The sequence below is a fragment of the Anopheles moucheti genome, chromosome 2, assembly GCF_943734755.1.
Source record: "Anopheles moucheti chromosome 2, idAnoMoucSN_F20_07, whole genome shotgun sequence".
Lineage (NCBI taxonomy): Eukaryota > Metazoa > Arthropoda > Insecta > Diptera > Culicidae > Anopheles > Anopheles moucheti.
In genome coordinates this window covers 76230918-76250216 of record NC_069140.1, presented here as the reverse complement: position 1 = coordinate 76250216, position 19299 = coordinate 76230918, and the positions used below count along the sequence as shown (strand labels likewise).

Here is a 19299-nt window from a genome sequence, read left to right as displayed (position 1 = left end):
CCGGCTCCCAGTGAAGCGAAAGACATAAACAATGAAACTTCCAAATGCCACGAATTGCGTTCATGTCAAACGGCTTCCCACGTATTTTAGTGCGTCAAGAGAAAAAAAAACCTCCCCGAGCGAAAAACAAAACTCCCTCCCACGGTTTTGCTTCATTTTGGGAACCGCCACCAATAATCGCTGACGCCATGGAGCTTCGGTACGAATCGAATTACCACCGCCGGTAACGTAACGCAGGGTGCGGTCAAAACCGTGCACTAATAGTTTCGTCCTTCGACAACGGGCTTGGCCAGCAAAACGGTGCTATGTGCCCCTTTTCCTGGCGTGGCGTGCCCTTCACACTGGCCAACGTCATCAACGAAACTTTGTACCACCATGCGAAGGCGTTTATTTATCGCTCGGGTCCATCCCACTTGCGTTGTCGCTCGCTTTGCTTACCGGCAAGGATGTGCTCGAGCTTTATAAAACTCCGATCAAAACGACACGGTACACCCAACCCAACCGCAGTCCCGGGGTCATGCGCGCGCGGAAAATGGAGCTAATGACGTCACCGCTGTGACGCCTTCATTAGATGTGAGTTATCCATTCGCTGCTGTGTGTGACGCGTTGCAACTGACACACCACGCAATGGGACCTGCTCATGCTCTGCTCTGTTCAACTCTCCTCTGCTGAGTTCGAATAAATCGAACTTTCCAACCCATTAGTTCCCGGCAGCTTGTAAAACACTTCCAAATGAAGACGTCCCATATTCGGGTGTGTGACAAAGGATTTCTCTTTTACACCACAGCACATAAGAGTCTCATTCAACAGCAGAACGACACTTTAGCAACGAAAAATATGGTTTATGACCCATGCTGGAACTTATGTGCTGTGATACAGGTTACGAAATGGTTGTGCTATATTTATCACGTTGACCAGCACAGATTTTTTTTGGCACATTTGGTTGATAATAAATAAATGTGGTCGAACCCTCGTGAAATCGACACCACTGGACACATCGTAAAGCATTTTCCAAGCGTCTGATAAAGCATGAATCTTACACCATTTCAAACGCTTTGTTATTTATTTTTTGGTAAATTGGTTGTTTTTACATCATTTTAGTAGGTTTACTTTTTACTACACTTCAGTTATCAAAATTTTAACATTTTTTAACAAAACATTCGTAAGTACTAGGGTGTGTTTGTATGGTTTGATGAAATTATGGCTTTTTTGCCCACAATGAAAAAATAAACTATAAATGAAAAAGCAAAACTAAAAACGAAACAAAACAAACAAAAAAGTAGACAAAGAAAGATAAAAAACAATTGAACAAAACAAGCAGAAAGGAAAAGCCGAGTAAAAAACAACAAAATAAAAATGAAAAGAGCAACAACTAAACACGGTACGATAAGAAATGTCAAACGGAAATGAAAAATAATCACAAGAACGAATGTGAGAAGCAAAATGAAAACAAAAATGCTAACAAAGCTCATTATAAATAACAAAATAAAACAAACCAACAAAACGAAAAGCTTACTATAACGCACTTTTCTTAAGTGTTGTGATGCACCACCAAAAAGCACCATTAACAAATGCACTTAAATATTTAGCGTGTAAGAAGAAGAAACCAACAACTGATATTGCACTTTACCAACAAAAAAAACATACAAGAAACTAGAAATCCAAAACTAGCATGTAAGGGAAGCAGCGAAGCTGGAGTAGAAAGGAACGAGACGAAACGAATGGCGAAACGTGTGCGAACCATAAGCACAAGTTTTATCGATGTGAGTAATGTACATTTGCCAAGTTTAGAATATCGTTTGTTTTTTATTACTATTACATCCAGACGATAAGCAACAATGGCGATGTGCAGCGGACCGATGAAAGGGCGAAGGATATTTAACCTAACCAGCACTCGCATGTGAACACAGCAGAAAAACCAAAGAACAGTTCCAATAACAAAAAAAAAACCTAATCGAAGCTGGTTAGCCAAAGGCTCGCTAGCTTAGAGGGAGAAGAAAAAAAGATGAACAAATAAAGTAGAAAGAATACAAAATACGGAAAATGAACGCCTAAAGCCGAAAGCAGTACCCATTGAAAGAACTCATCTAAAAAATAAAACAGCCTAAAAGCGAAACAAAGTCTAAAGCGCCCACGCAAAGCTAACCGGCAAACAAAAATGGGGCAGCGAAGGTAGCAAAAGGTGAACGTGATAAAAACGATACAAAGAAAAAGACTTGCTGTAAATAATCATTTAGTCACTAGGGGAAGGGCCGCCACCGCATAACCGATACCGGATATCGGAATAGCGCTAGAACGCCACTGCGGCACGTCGGCAGTGATCGTGACTCGAACTATCAGGCGCCAATGTTGTAAAGTAAAACGGTTACAGAGCACGCATTCCTAAAAACCATCCAACAAACCGAGAAGGAATGGAGTGTTTTTCAAAACAAGTGTGACGAATAACGTGTAACTATACGCATATTAAAACAAAAACTCCATAAAGTAACAAATATTACAATTGCAACAACAAAAAAACACACACTGACACACGAAACGAAGGTGCAACTAGCCACACGGCAAGAGAAAAAAGGAAATGTTTCACCCACAATTGAACCGCTCCCCCAAAAAGTAACACAAACAAACGAATTGCTCTTTTCAAAACTTTTAAACTTTGCCTGCAAAATGCAACTATCGAGCTATTCCAGAACTGCACGAAAATAAAAAAGTAAAAACAAACACGTACACATGCGTAACACAAGGTTACGATCCGTTACTGCGTTCGCGTCATATAAAACAAGCAATGCGAAGCGAAAATGCAAAATGAACAAAACACACACGCACACAACACACGCAAAACGCTAACATGACAATCGACACCGGCCAATGTGAATGAGCTGAAACATTAAACCGATAAAGATATTAAGTCCCCTCCCCTCCCCCTGTCCTCCCCTATCAACACCTCTCAAACTGACCACTGGTTTTTCTTCCCATTCCACCAGAAATGAGCACCGAACCGTTGTGACAAAATGATGAACCATTGTTATAAGGTCATCGAAACAAAGCAAAAACAAAAAAGGAAAGCGGCAGAGTGTAATTACAACACTGCTACCGTGCAAACATTCAAACCAATCGATAAAATGCACAACAGAAGCTAGAACGTTACTCAATCCGTTATTTAAATAAAACAGGATCAATTCAAACGAAAACCGATTGAACGTGACGGTTTAGGACAATTAGCATCAAGGCAAATAGGAATCGCATAAAGAAATAAAGTGTAACACACTAAAGCAAACAAACTAAAACAAGCATAAAAAAACCCCAACACACACTTTATCGGTGTACGTGTGTGTGCGTTGGACGATACAGTGTAATCGCACGGAAAAAATACGCTTCGTTTTCAAACATTACGTTCACCACGATGAAAGTGTTCTGTTCATTTGTTATTTTACCCCCTGTAAACTACAACAACCGACTAAAGCAACAAACCAGAATACGAAAGTTATATGAAAACTAGTGCAAATGATGCAAAACAAAGCAAAACTTGCAACAAAAGTAACAATGCATAAAAGAAAAGTGCAAAAGTAATGGCAAAACAAAACCATGGTGGAAATGTTCAGTGTCCCATATTGTTTGCTTAAACGGCAACAGCAAAACAATTGCAATCTGAATCCGTACAACCACATCTGAAACAACTTTATTCAAGATTTTTTTTAACTCGTTTTATGCACGTCATTGAAAAACAGTATGTACGGCACAAGAACAACAAAAACAGGCAAAATCAAAACAAAACAATTGCAATTGTTAAAAGAAAATGAAAAAAAACCTAACACAACTGGTGCAGCTATTACGAAACAACTAATCCACAAGTCCAAATGCAATGACGGGAGGAAAAAGAAGAGAAAAAAACAGAACAAGGAAAACAAAACAGAAAATGTAAAAATACTTCACTAAATAACAGTGAAATGAGAGGAGAATGTAAGGAAGAATATTCTTACCTTTTTAAAGGCATAAAAAAGGCCGCGAAAGGGTGACGGAGTGAACGTGCAAAACTACACACACATGAGTATGGAAATGGGAAACGAAAAAGTAAAACCAAAACAACAACTTAACACGGACACAGATACAGACACGAAAACAAAAGCTCTTATTATACTGGATATTGAAAATGAAAACCAAACAAAAAAAAAAGACAAAAGATTATATACATCGTAAAATATATTATATATATATACATATACTTAAAACATATAATGTATGTGAAATAAATGCCTCAGTCAGTATGAACAAATTTTGCGTAATGGTTGCAATCATTTATAACGTAGCGCAATAGAATGAGAATTGAGAATTTCAGTTCTCTTTGACCTTTGTGACGTGACAACTTGGTCGACCTTTGTACAATTTTCCAGTGAAAACGATTTTCGAAAGAAATTTCTGCATTTTAAAAGATTTTATTTATATTTCGATTTTTTGATACTTACTTAATACATAGTGTTTAGGAGATCATCAATCCGTTTCCAGGAAACTCGGTTCAACGCTGATTTAATCTACCTCCGGCGGCATCCAAACTCTGACAGATGTAACTCCGGCTTGATTTAACCAACGAGCTCGCGGCGGTACTTTACGCCTTTTGCCAAACAGATCTCTGATGAGCTTCTTCCTGGTAGGACATGAGTCCGGCATCCGCATCAAGATCCCTAATTATCATATCCTTTCTACCTTGGCCACCTACAGGATATGTACTGTAGAATATTTTTCTGAATCGCAGCATACTGGGGAGCCGTTAGTATGCGTGAATAATCACAACAATACACCTCCATAAGCCTCTACTATGTTGTTGTGCGGTGGTTCAATCTTTCCAATATAGTAGAACTCCTTTCCTATCACCTCAAGGTCGTTGCCGATACAACTGATACTCTTCTCTCCAGCTGGGTGAGAATCCCTGGCATGCAGATACTTTGACCACAATTCATTTGGGTCTACTGAGCGAGAAGATGCTAATAGTATGAATTCCAACCTCATCCTAATTTATTCTCGATATATCGGTATTGGAAACTCCATCAGTCTATATAAACTTTCCATCCATTATAATTACTACATCCATATCCCTTTGTGATTATTCTTTCAGTACATGTTTTGGTGTGAAGCGTAGGTACACTAGTTGGTACGAATTTCAATACTAATATTATTCCAGCTAAAGGTCATAGATGTCATTTAATTTTGATTCCCAATATACTGTAGTGTATAGTATATAAACCTTAACCATAAACCTTGACGTGTATAAACCTTAACCAAACCCATTCGTGATGAAGATGCCTACTTCTCGGTCCAGATTGATTGAGCGTTCAGATTCTTAGCCATTGGATGAAACTTTCACGACTACCATGTGAGGATTTACAACTAGATGGCAACTAATTAGCACTACAAATTCCCTACAATAACTTCATTCGGTCATGTCCATATGAATCGCGAATTTCATAAACAACCTGTATGTTACGTGACACAAAGTTCATCGTATCGTTTCGTAATAAATGGATGATGCTCTAATACTCCTATGTTATCTACTTTTTATTCTACTCTCACTTTACACTGTTCGTTCCGATGGTGCATGATATCACAAAAACTACCCGCCTTTCTTTTTAATTGAGCTTAATAATTCATTTTAAAACGCTGCCACAAAAAACGAGCAATTTAATTAAGCGAAATTAAACATTTGATCAATTCCCATCGATTTAATCTTGCCCACAAGGTATCGCACAGAAGCTCACAGACAAAAAAAACAAACGGTTGTTAATTGATCGTAACATAAATTAAACAATATTCAAATTACTACTAAATCAAACCTTGCAGCACTACCTAAGGGAATGAGCGCTTAATTCGCAACCATTCGCGGAAGCGTAACGAGCGCTTAAGGATGTACCCAGTGGAACGACTCCGTACCGTCGTGAGACGTCGCCTCGAACGTGTGTCGCTGGATCCCCGCAGGCAGTACGACGCCATACTGGAAGTAGTCAACCGTGTCGCGGGTATTCTCGGGCTCGACATCTTCTCACCAAACTTTTCCCAGGGAAATCTGCATCTCCGACTGCTGCTACTGGACACGGTTGTGTTTTTCTGCATCAACCTGTACAATCTGTACACAAGCTACGGTGATTTGGTCGACTTCATGTACCTGTTCTGCACGCTTCTGTACGTGGGAATCGCTTGGATCAAGATGCACGCATTCCTAAAAGACCATGCGGGTATTATTAGGATGCACCTGTTCATGGTACAATTCTTCGAACGATTCCACGGTGATCCGGAACAGGACGCGTTGCTCGTCCAGATGTTACAGAACACGTACCTGCTGATGGCGCTGTTTGGGTTTTGCTCCTGCTCTGCGGCCATCCTCATCTTCGTGTACGCGCTGCTTTGGTCGATTGTGGTCGAATACACGCTCCCGCTCGGATTCTTCTTTCCCACGGTCGGTATAGACCATCTGAAGGGGTTCGCATTGAACTATGCGTTTCAGCTATTCCAAAGCACTCTCATGGTGGCCGGAATCGTTTCCAGCGAGTGTGCTTTCTTTATGTTTCTGCAAAATGCTTGCCTGCAGGTCGACATGTTACGACTCGAGTTGGATCGGCTGGGTCAGCTGAGTGCCGCGAACACCGACGGACGGCACACCGGTGTGATACGGACCCGCATACAAGCGATCATCGAACATCATGTCGACCATTTGAAGTAAGTAGGGCGAGCTTGAACGGTGGCCAACCGCCCATTAACCGCATCACTGTATCGCTGTGTCTCGTTCCAGCTACTCCAAGAGCATGTGCAGCCTGTTCGAGTTGCACTTTTTCGTCGTTTTCGGATGCATCTTTTGTCAGCTGGTCAGCATCATTGTGGTGATAGTGGCTGTAAGACAGTAGCAATTATGCTTACAATGCATGGATTGAAACAGGTTGATAGTGTTTCGCTCTTGCTTACAGGTTCCCGATTGGTACCCGGGCTACTTTCTATTTGGCATGCTAACAGTACAACTATTCTTTAGCTGTGCTTTGGGGCAAGTTTTTGACATAAAAGTGAGTGAAAGCTTTTTACCTCATTGGTGGCACCACATATCACTAATTGAAGCCGAACTTTTTCATGTTTTAGTGCGCTGAACTAACGGTTGCGATCTATAACGTGCCCTGGTACAATATGGAGGCCACCGATCAGAAGGCGATGAGATTGTTGCTGATGGCTTCGCAACACCCGGGACGACTTTCGTACGGCTTTGGGACCGTTAATATGCGCGCATTTTTTGAGGTAATTTATTTGGTTGAACGTGAAGCGATAGTTCCAATATAAATGTATGTATCATTTCAGATCTACAGAAAGACCTATTCCATTGGAATGATGATGATCAGCGTTGATGAAGAAGTTTAAAGTTCAACAAATGTGTTTAGTAAAAACTAATTGCTTTACGCCAATTGCAGATCTGCAAAAAACGCACAGCTTTTGCTTATAACACCACAATAGAATAGGGGTTTTTAGTCAATAAACTCCACCACTATTATGAATCATAATTAAAAAATGTGACAATTCTTTAATGATTGATGTTTTTTAAATCACTCAAATATTTGCTTCTGGATGTTTGTAAACAACTTTTGGTTACCGCGATACTATTTATCGCTTCTAAAATAAAACTCATATCCAACCTCATAACGAGCGTTTTAAACCGATTTGAATCAAAATTAGTACAACAGCGCCATCTAGGTGTCAGTATATCGTCACGATGTTTGCGTTTAAGAGCCCCTACGTTCAATACTTCACTGTTAACTGTCAAATAAGCGGCTAGCTTTGCACAACAACAATAAACAGCTGTTTTCTGTGTTTGTGTTTCTATTTACGTGTTTGGTGCATTTAATTCATTTTCCACATTTCGGACCAATTCGGAATGATAGGCCAACGTTCAGTACGCAATTAATAAACCGTACCCTTGTGTGTTCAAAATTTTCCAAATCCTACAAAACTATGGCCTTACTTCCACCGGATCCGGTGTTTTGCTTGCGTTCGCCGGACAACTGCTCGTACTATTCCCTGTGTTTCCGCACACCGGAGCACCTGTACGCCGGCACGAACAAAGGAAATGTCCAGCTGTGGGAGTTGCAGGTATGGTCGAGTAACTTCACGACTCAAAGCTGATATAAACCGATCTAACTGTCTTATGTTTATGCTTGCTGCCGCGCAGACAAACCGTACATCATATCAACTGAACGTAGGTTCCAGTCCCATCCTGAACCTTGCACACTCCACCGATGCCTTGATTACTCAGGAAAAGGACGGTTCGGTAAAGCTGTGGACACTTGCCGATGCCGAATACCTATTGCGCCACGAAATCTCCTCCGAGCACGTTGGATACTGCCGTCTGGCATACGACGCACAATCGAGTACTGTGATAATACCCCGTGAACGGGCAGCCATCAGCGTCCTGTGCGCAAAAACCTTCAGCGAAACGATGCGCTTGACTCCGACGGCCGACGACGAGAAGGTGTTACCGTACGGTACCGTAATGTGCTTCCAGCCGATTGAACTGCAGAGCCAGCGCTATCTGCTTGCCGGGTACGAGTCGGGAACGCTCGTACTATGGGACTACCGTACCGGACGTCCGGTCGGTTCGACCTCCCATTACATTACGGATGATGCCGATTGCATTCAAACGATCGATTACGATCCGGTCACTAACCGTGGCGTTTGCGGTGGTTCTAGCGACAAACTGTCCGTATTTTCAATCGACCGTAAGTCGCACCAGCTGATGCCCAAAAGTGAAATTGGCATCAAAAATGCCGGTGTACATCGGGTACGCATTCGGAAGGATTTGAAGGTGTTTGCTAGCTCCGGCTGGGATGGAAGGTTGCGCATTTTCTCCTGGAAAAGTCTTCGACCCTTGGCCGTACTTACCGAGCACAAGGGTGAATTGTTGGATGTCGCGTACTCTGAAGCGAAGGTCACCATGTGGAATGCTCCGGTGATGGCTGCCGCCGGAAAAGATGGACAAATTTCACTGTGGGATCTTTACAAATGAACGCATTGAAGCGAAACACCAACACTCACACGTGTTCTGATAACACGCCTACTATATGATACGCTTTTTTCTCATTTCGTTGAATTGAAATAAAATTTCCATACGTTTTTTTTAAACATTTATATTGTGGGGCTTCGCCATCCTTATGGTTCTCGTACGTGGTTACTTATGAAATAATTGCTACGAATAAAATTCTATACAGTATGCCAGAACATACAACCTCGCTAAACGGGGTCTTATTGTGTTCTTTTATTATTCAGCGGGGAACAAGACTACATCTATGACTCGATAAGGAAAAGGTAAGAGAAACGCATAGCCGCTTCCTGTTTTAAATCCTCTGCCCGGAAGATGGTGAATTTCATTCCTACCGTGACGGTGACACTAATCTAAATCTGGCATCCTTTTGGAGGCCATTACATCGTACGACTGACTAACAGCTAGCGTTTTGTAAAACAATCCTATACAGCACCATTAATTTGTCCCTACGTTGAACCGTATTCCTTTATTGACTTTTATTACCCGACCGCAACGCAATCCCTGTACCGTACTCCTGTTCATCCGTTGTTCCTTCATTCGAAGGTTCCTGCAGTTCATGCTTTGTGTGCAGATGCTGTGGCACTACGAGCCGCTTCCGTTTCCGTAAGGGTCGACTTCGTTCCACCATCTCTTTCCGTTCGCGTTCGATATCGGTCTCCTCCTTTGGTAGGTCTTCACCGCTTCCATTACCTTCGCCCATTTCAGGACGTTGTTTTCCCACCTCCAGGCGGGTTATTTTAAACTTCGGCAATAATCTCTTCGCTGATTCATGTTTCGAATCATCCCGTTGATCTTCATCTCCCGCTATTGCCGAAATAGGTCTGGAACCGTTTGATACAATAGTGGAAAGTGCATACGTTGCCGTCTCGTCGATCGTTTCGCTCGTTCTTTCGACGGGGACTGTGTGTTCCGATTCGCTCCAAACAGTAATTCTGGTTGAGCTGGACGCTACGTCTCGATCCGAATGTTTTCCTGACCCACCAACGGTGAAATCTAGCGGCGCATCCGAATCTTCCTCCACAACCGCAGACTCTGGGAGTTCTTCGCCCATCGTTTCGTCGCTATCAACCGTCACCGCCGCACCACCAGTTTCCATTTTTCCATCATCTGCAGTAGTCTTGTTTTGCTCGGACCGAGCTTCTGTATTCCCATTGTCTTCCTTCGGTAGGGCGGCTTTCAAAAAATCTATCACAGGAATCGGTACGGGAATGGGTAACGGTAGCGGAACGATGATGGGATACGGGACTAGAATCGTAACGGGAGGAGCACTGCTAAAACCGAGCATGTTTGGTATAGGTGGCCGATTGCCTGGACCTAACGGCCCACCGGGCAGTGGGCTCGGCGGTGGACCCATCGGTGGCCCATGGATCGGAGGTTGAGCGTTCTGTAAGTTTGCGACTCCACTCCCGAAACGTAACTGTGCCGGATTTAAGGGGAAAAATGGCGCTCGCAAGAGATTCAACGGAGGAGGAAGGAACTGGGGTGGGATATTAAGTGGTGGCGGTGGTGGTGGAACCGGTGGTCCAAGAGATCCTCCGACTGCTGTCAGATCGCGTCCATCGAAGCCCACCATCGATGGACCGTCGTTGGAAGCGAGATTCACCACGGAGTTATGTTTCTTTTGTAGTATTCGTAAATCCTGTACATTGGGTGCAGATTTCGGAGGTCCAGTCGAAGCGATGTTTGGTGGACTTCCGGTTAGGTTATTGTTCGGGATGGTCAAATTGTTGTTGTTTATACTAGTGCAGCTGCTGTTCATACCACTGCCGAACTCAGTTTGTTGCGCCGAGGTGGATCGTTTGGATGCAGCGGTTCCGTGTGATCCTCCTGGTGGCCTATGACCAGCACGACGCTTACGCGAATGCTTTGGATTGGAGCGGCTTTGGCTCAAGGTGCTTTGTTGTAGCGATTTGGAGAGTAGCTTCGATGGAGGAGCTACGGAGATGAGCGGTTTTTTGACCGGCGTTGGAGACCTCAGCGCAATGGGTGAGGGTTCCGGCGATGAACGGACCGGTATCGATGGAACGGGTGATACCGACTCCGACCGATCGGACACCGGCGATATCGAGCAGCTTTTGCAGTTTTTCATCCACAGTTCTGGCGTGATAAGACTTCCTAAAATAGTGAGAAGAGCAATTAACTATCATTGAATGACCACGGACGGAACATTGCGCCTGCTTACCGGTGGACGAACTCTTCTCCTTCAGGTGCGGATTCATTTCCAGATGCGCTTGTGTTTCGTTGCAAAAGATTTGCATCTTGTACTGGTTGAGACATTTGTCCGAGCAGAACTGCAACTGGGATGCACCGTCCTGGAAGTCGACGTAGCTGACGGCATGGCGTACGTGCCGGCACCAGTCGCACGTTTTCGCACGCTTGAAGGACGCCCGGCGAGACTGGGAGAAACAGGCCTCGGTGCAGAATATCATACCCTCGGTAGTGCCCAAGATGCCGGTCTGATGGGACGGTATTACCTTACGACACCACTGACACGTCTGTTCTGTTGGGAAAAGGATAATGGAACGGAAAATGATTTACCCGCCGTAAGTAATAATCGTGCACACATTGTGTGAAAACCCAGGTTAAGTAAACTTTAATGACAACCAAAGATTGCCCAATATTCAATCACAACTAACTAACTCATACGAATCTAAATGTACAATAAGATATCGCCATAAATTAAAGACACCAGTTATTTCCTTTAGCTCTGGTTTTATTGAAGTTGGGGCCCTTAATATCTGCTGGCTCTGAAGGTGCCTCAGTAGAATTCTCATGCTGCATGTACATGGAATAGGGTGTTTCGAAAGCTGATAGATCATTACCAACCAAAAGGCTACTCGAATGATCACTTACACGGACACTAGGCCGTTCCGAGTTACATTGTAAGAAGTCGGAAAGCATCAATATTCTATGATATCACCTCAGTTTGGCTAGACTCTCGAGTCATCACACTTTTCACGAATGAGGCCAGATAGTAGAAACAATACTGAAACTAAGGGGCGATCATTCCAAACGAGTTTAACCCCATTACATTCCGGGGTTGTGAAATTTTAATCAAAACGGTATGGAACTTTGTCTTGGAGTCCTTTTAGAAATGAGCCAAAATGGGAGACTACAATATTATTTCCAATCCTCCATCTTTGAAACTCGAGGAAATCTGAGGAACAAATATTACCTTTTCCCATAAACAACGTTACTTTTTCTTTGTTTTCTTCAAATTTCGATAAAAGGGTTGCATCGGATGTAGCTGTTTTTGATAGGCTCATCCTACCTCACGAGCCCCTTTGTGCGCCACAGTCACACTGCATGGCACTCAGGAGATGTGTTTCCTTTAAGCCTTGGCTCTCTGGCATCTCTGATGATCGCTCATTCATTCGAATGATATCTAGCCCTAGGTCTACCCTTTCCGGATAGGGCGCACACCTCCAGCTGTATAGGTCAGATCGACTCCAAGGTATGTGGCTGTGGCGTCGGATTCTACGATGTGGATCATTTTCTATGGTCCTGGATTTTGAGCAATGGAACTTTGCCGAACTAATTGTCTGTGTGACTTCGGCTTAATTTTGGATGTCACGACACAGTAAGACGACACAACCCTAATCACGATCTAGACCCCTTGTTAGAAAAAGCACCGCGCTATTGGATGACGGAACATTACGCAGCAACACGACCGAGTACACCCGGGAAAAGGAGACATTTCACTGTCTTCAAACAAATTGTATATTAGATTACCAGTGCTTATACCAGTTATAAGCAATACGGCCTGGCCGTTCTTTTCGAATAAAACAATGACTCACATGAAATACATTATTAGTGGCGTGGTGAAGGAACCATGCGTTGTTTGAACAGGCCTTTCAACATATTCTATCGTTCCGAGTCAAATCTATTGGCAGGCTGTATTTTGCCCGCGGACCGCACTTTCCCAATATCTGGAGTATTGGTATTGATTAGTACCCTAAAGTCTATATATCTGGAGGACATTTTCCTCTCTCTCTCCCTGTGCCCTGTGTCAAAATGTGAAGGAGAAGTATAACTTTCGCCGAAAAGAATGTATTATCCGGTGGAATTTTTAGGTATTTTTCCAAAGTACCAGTACGTTACGCAAGAACATATTAAGTATTGTGCTGCTGCATTCGTTAATGAATTCCCAGAACAATTTGTCCATTCACTGATTTCCCCGTAAATAATTACATTGCACTTCGAAACTCCGGTCCGAACTTGCTCGGTCGTTTTATTGAACTCTCATACGCACCGGCATTAATTATGTTTCAACAGTGGATTGACTCTGTGCTGTTTGTAGAATAGCAATGAATAATGGCGCATCCGTTGTTCAATCCCTGGTGCTCATTATTAATAATCACTACTGCTTGCAGAGTGCATCATGCTTAGCTAATGTGAGCGTGAAATGTTAATGACCACAGCCATTCTACTTTGACTGGTTGGGTGTGCGTTTGTACGGTACCGTGCCATCGGCTAACCGGTATTGGCCACCACAATTTTTGAGTGCGGTTCCGATCATCATCTTTCACGCAGGTTCGTACAACGCATTGGCCATGTAAAGATTCCAGCCTAAAAAAAAAGAAATCATAAAATAATGACCAACCAGCCTTAATCAATTCCATGCCAACGGCCAACCCCATTTCACCGAATTCGACTGGATTCAATTTCAACCTGGTACCTGCCGGGATGCAGACGAACCCTTAAAAATGATGCCCCAATGGCCAATGTTCGTTTCCCGTTCCGAACGAGTTCGCTGTCCATCGGGACGCTACCACCGACCGGGCGCTACGCGTGGCATAGAAAAGTATCAATTCCGCGATGTTCCACTCCATCGATATGCACTATCTTCTTTATCGGGAAGTGGAATTTTTCGCGAATTTAATGAACCCAAAAGCATATGGTGCCTCTATCCTGGAACTCCCGAATGGTTCTGATGGTTCCTGCTCATCTCATGCAAAGGTACAACGAGGCCGTAATCCTAGAATTACAACAAGGTTTCCTGCACCGTATTGGCCGCAAACAGTCAAATAAAGGCATCGTTTTTTCTCCACCGAATCGGATAGGAACGATTCAATTTCGTAATATTGGAACCAATACAGCGGTAGAATTTTCACGGTACATCATTATGGATTTATGCCATGAAAATTAATAACTGCATCGAATAATACCGTGTTAATTGCAGCCTCTGAATGTGTGAGGTTCAATTGGTTCAAGGTTCAATTGGAACTAGTGATGGGAGATTCATAAATCTACTCCGGATTCCGTAACTAAAAATCCGGATTCAATTCCGCGAAATGTCTCGAATTCACTCCAGATCAGACCAAAATCGACTTCGGATTTTACTCCAGATATAACTCCGGATTCGACTCCGGATTTTATGTCGGATAAATTCGGGTTTACCTCCGGATTACTCCATAGTCGACTTCGGATTACTCCAAAAAGTTGACTTCGGATTTTACTCCGGATATTATTCCCGATTCGACTCCGGATTTGACTTCACATAAATTCGGGATTACTTCAGAATCTACTCCAGATTACTTCGGAGACGACTCCGCATCTGGACGACTCTGGAGTAATCCGAAGTCGACTCCGGATTACTACAAAGTTGACTTCGGATTACTCCAGAGTCGACTCCGGATTACTCCGGACACGACTCCGCGTTTGACTCCGGATTATTCTGGAGTTAACACCGGAGTCATAGCCAAACAGTTACTAAATGTTTTTCTCTCAGTTTTGCATACCTTTTCTAGTAGTTTTACCAAAGATAGTGCATCATTTTTCATAGTATTACACACGTTTTTATACTTCAGCATTTTTCTTTGGTGTTATCATCAGTGTTCTTGTTCTTTCTTGTTGATTTTAGTTATCCAAATTATCGGAGAATGAATTTACCAACAGTGCCTTTTATCAGCAAAGCCTTAATTTTCCATCGATTTTTATAGGCTGTTAGGGTAAATGTCTATACATGTTAGTGGGTTGTTTCTTTGAAAGTTGTGTGGTAGAATAAGAGACGTAAAATATTTATTATTACGTCTCCAGCGGTGCCACTAGTTACCCACACTATGACTACTAAAACAAACTCTATTCGTAGTTGCCAAAAGCAATAAATGGCAGACCTAGACCAGTATCTCGCATACTAGCAGTACCAATAAGGAACAGGACTTTGAGACAGAAATGCAAGACCTTTCTTGGACTACAAAACTATCTGCAACTGCGTGCTATTGTGACGAGTTGGAAGTGTTGAAGACCCCTACACAGCATGTTGGTAAAAATCGGCGAACTGTGAACCATTTCCATACACGTCACCATATATGACTTACCATGCTCCAATTAAGAAACACTGAAAACCATTTGTTCATATATCAAAAACTCTAATTAAATATCCGATAACGTACCGAGCGTCGTCGATGAGATACGATACATTTGATACATCGGGAACGTTACGGCCATGTTGATGGTCAATGCATCTTAATCTTACGCCGCAACGTTCCACCCGGGGTGGAGCCCCTTTAGAAACCCCATTAGTCATAGATACCGGTAACGGTCACGGCACACCTGGGCCTGGGTGGCCTGCTTACCTTGCTTGTCGAGCATTTTCATCAGCATCGGGCTCTTGGAGCTTTCCCGCGAACTGTCCTTCTCCGAGGTGGAACTTTCACCACCACCGCCGGCCGGCACCGGTGCATGATGGTGGTGGTGCTGATGCGCCTGATGATGTAAGACGATACCGTTCCGTGCCGTTGTTGACGACGTTGGTGCAGTTGCCGGTGGAGATCCTGGGAGCCCGGTACGACCAGCTAGCGAGGGTGTCATTTCTCGGCCACGCCGCTCGCTGTTCGATGACGTTGATGGGAGCGGATTGATCGTCAGGTCGTCCGGCTGTCGCGAAAGAAACTGACCACCGATGGAGGATTGCTGCAGATGATGATGATGATGTTTCGATGCTGCCGGCATCAACGATGCTTGAGCGGTTGGTTTCGTCTTGGACGAGGCGGAAGAGATGGATGGTTCGCCGTCCGGGTTCAGGCAAACTCCCGAACCATCCTCCTCGTGGACGTGGGATGCAGCGGCCGACGGTACGTTGTTAGCTGCAAGCTCGAGACGATCGACACTGTCGTACCCGTACCAGCCCAGTATATCATTCATAGCCGTTTCGGCCAGCTCCTGTAAATAAATACGTAAGTAGAGCTCGATTTAATGCGCTATTCCAGGATCGTCCTGAGCCGTACATGGCCCAGGATGTCATTATTTTATTAAATTGAAACCCAACAGCAAAAGGTGTTTCGTTTAGCTGTACAGGTAACGAGACACCGCCGATTCCGCTCGATGTCACACCGTGCGGGTGTGAGTCAATGTCATCCCGGACCAGTTTCTGTCCCGATTGAATGTAATTGAAATACGAAACGCGTTCGGTAGTGGATATTAAATACATGATTAAATGGAATCCAAACACATTCGACATACAAACACACGCGGTGCACAGCAAAAATGCACCTACCGGGAACCTACACGGAACACGGAAATGGTACTACTTTTGGGCAGGTTTTGTGATTGTGGAGCGTTCAAAAAATATCCTTTCCGAAAACCAACCGTACGTGGCGGCGTGTGTAAAACTTCTGCCTCGAATGTGGCCATATGAAAGTGTCAGAATTGACGTTACAACCGAGGAAAAAGCGTCCAATTTCCTGTACGGACTTTGTTTTGCAATGCGCCAGAATCCTTCTCCACATCTCCACTCATGCACGGCGTCGTATTTCCATGGACAACCACCTCTGGAACCAACACTACCGGCCAGTTTACCATTGTTTAGTATCGTCTCTTGTGTGTGTTTTTTTAACGCATATACTTTGTCAGCATTCAGTTACAGCGCTTCTACTGAATTACGTCGGCACCGTGGCTACAGGATACGAATACACGAGCACATGAAACTTTAAACTGCAACACGAAACGGCCATCAACCCTAGAGAAAATCGTCCCAAAGCATTTACAGCAGGGTAGTTGGGTAGAACATTCCAGCATTGGACCAGCTGCGAGGACATAACACAGAGCTCTACCTCCTTAATTAATATGGCTCGACAGCCCATACCATGAACGCGGAACAAACAACGATAGAATGATGCATCCCTACTACGGACGTGATTACGCCTAGTTCTTGTTTTAAGTTTGAACCTATAAATTTGAGAACAACTGTAGAGATATTGAAGCATTTAATATGGTAGATCTTGATATTCTATAACTGATCAGGCTATTTATCAGGTTATTGGAAGTAATCTAATCTAAATCGTACTAAAAAATAAATTCAGTATTTAATCAACCTGTAAAAGTGATCTTACCTGACTGGAGTTAACCTTGAAGAAATAAGGCATTTATCTTATATCTAGGCTTCTAAAGGGCTTCTAATGATGTTTTAATGAAAAGTTTGTCTATCGAGGCTCTCATCCTCATGTCAATAGACATCTGTGTGCGAAACGTTAGATCATCATAAGCTTGAAAAGTTAACATCGGCAAAAGCAGCTCTGCAATTTGAGATTGACAAGATCGAGAACGAGGAGTTATAAGTATCTACGACTCTACTAACGAAGATCGTTCTAAAATCCCTAGGATATGGGATATTGGACTTAAGACCTTAGAGTAAGAGAGTAGTAACACCAAAACTACGTTCCGATCCAATCATTTAGTAGATTTCAAAACATCTTGAGGTTGAATAGAAATTCTAACACCCTCACGATGACGTCAACAAGCTACAGGTAACATCATTAGCAATGAAGTATTGGACGCCGTGTTCTTCGAATTCGGACATTCCATAACAGTTTGTAGGACATTTGTACCTCCGTTCTACTAGGTAATACCTGCCATTTCTGGTTGACTAGACCTATTTTACCACGTAGTCGAATAGTTAATCCTTGTTACGGGTCCGGATGGGATTTTAAACCGGTCCGTTCGAGTGAACACCAACGCCGTTACCAATACTCTTGAGTTGCTTTGTGCTGTGAGGTTTGTACCATGAAGTTAATTAATCCCGTTGTTTGAAGATGAATACTGCTACCACTTTGTGCTCTACTTTATGGACTTTTTACTGTGTTGATATTGTTACTTTGTTACTTTTTCGAACATTCTGCTATTGTCGTATTCTGCTTGGCACTTGCTCTGGACCAATCGGCCCAAAATCTCTTTAATAATATAAACAACAACAACTTGATCTGGAAAAGACTTCACAATTCTTCGACTTGGGCTAGTTTTGTGTGAGATTTTTTTTTTATTGAAGAATCTACTATCCTTCTCTCAAGGTCATCTCTCCCTCTTCTTGGTGTAACGACCTACTAGATCATGCCTGAAGCCATGATTTACATGGCTTACTAGACTAATTTTATTACCACGTAGCCGGATAGTCGCAGTCCTTGCTGCAGGGGATTGGTCTGGATAGGACTTTGAACTGGTCCCTTCATGTGAAGACCGGCGCCGCTACCATACCAAGTCATACCAAGTCGCTTTATTTTGCAATACACATCTTAGCAAGCAATGAGCAACCTAAGATTCGAATGATGATAAGCAATATCCACCACCGGTTTCTTGGTGATTCTTTCAATCGATCGAACTGAAGCGATCCAATCAGAGTATTGAACAGTTGCTATGTAATTCCAACGCTCTATCACAACAAAATTACAATCCGTTTAAGCATATTTACAACCCCGGAAGATCAATCGAATGATGAATCGGTTTACAATGTCCTAAAGCATGCTGATCTTTCCAAGTTTCGTTACCAAGGTAACGTCACGGTAAGGTGTACGAAAGCTCCACCAGCATCGACCCTCGCTGCCACACGCCAAGCGTATGGGTCAGCTGAACATATAATACTTCTAAATTTCAGCAATTAATTCCTCGCGAACCGTGGCCACCCGTTTCACTGCTGGAGGGAATCGGGGAAAGATGATACCCACACCACTTCCTTTCGTATGCTGTTGTTTGAGGCCCACCGTCACGCTCAGACGTTGCTTTGCATTTTCGATACAGGAAGACGCTCGCGGGCTGTCCCAGACAACCACGTGACCGGTTGCGGCAAATCGGATCTGGTCGATAATCGAGTGTAAACCAATAAATTAGTATTAATAAAAACAAAAGTATTAACTAACACAGAGAAGAAAAAAAACACAACCCAGCCCAAACGCCCGCGGGGAATAAGAAACAGTGGGCAGCGGGACACGAGGTTAGAAAACTGATACCGATACCTTTTCGATCGG

General features: G+C 43.3%; 3 protein-coding genes across 3 annotated transcripts in view; 2 read left to right on the top strand and 1 right to left on the bottom strand.

Annotated features, from left to right (window-relative positions):
- The first annotated feature begins 5893 nt into the window (after window positions 1-5893).
- LOC128298913 (uncharacterized) lies at window positions 5894-6706 on the top strand. Its single transcript, XM_053034721.1, has one exon. It carries the CDS (start codon window positions 5894-5896, stop codon window positions 6704-6706), a length of 813 nt encoding a protein of 270 aa, XP_052890681.1.
- Window positions 6707-7850: 1144 nt separating this feature from the next.
- On the top strand, window positions 7851-9248 carry LOC128301902 (guanine nucleotide-binding protein subunit beta-like protein 1). Its single transcript, XM_053038576.1, has 2 exons — window positions 7851-8112; window positions 8192-9248. The coding sequence occupies exons 1-2, from the start codon at window positions 7975-7977 to the stop codon at window positions 9023-9025; spliced, it is 972 nt and encodes a 323-aa protein (XP_052894536.1). The 5' UTR covers window positions 7851-7974; the 3' UTR covers window positions 9026-9248.
- Window positions 9145-19299, bottom strand: part of LOC128301892 (sine oculis-binding protein homolog) — a 34893-nt gene continuing 24738 nt past the window's right edge. The window contains exons 3-5 of the mRNA XM_053038564.1: window positions 15640-16225; window positions 11244-11561; window positions 9145-11176 (exon numbers count right to left, since the gene is read on the bottom strand). Coding sequence (XP_052894524.1) covers window positions 9528-11176; window positions 11244-11561; window positions 15640-16225 — 2553 coding nt within the window. The 3' untranslated portion in view covers window positions 9145-9527. The remainder of the gene's footprint in view (window positions 11177-11243; window positions 11562-15639; window positions 16226-19299) is intronic.

Excerpts from the sequence above, each read along its gene's own strand:
- LOC128298913 (XM_053034721.1), top strand. The coding sequence starts at position 5,894 with ATGTACCCAGTGGAACGACTCCGTACCGTCGTGAGACGTCGCCTCGAA.
- LOC128301902 (XM_053038576.1), top strand. The coding sequence starts at position 7,975 with ATGGCCTTACTTCCACCGGATCCGGTGTTTTGCTTGCGTTCGCCGGAC. Across the intron at positions 8,113-8,191 it reads TCCAGCTGTGGGAGTTGCAG|ACAAACCGTACATCATATCA; the intron begins GTATGGTCGAGT and ends GCTGCCGCGCAG.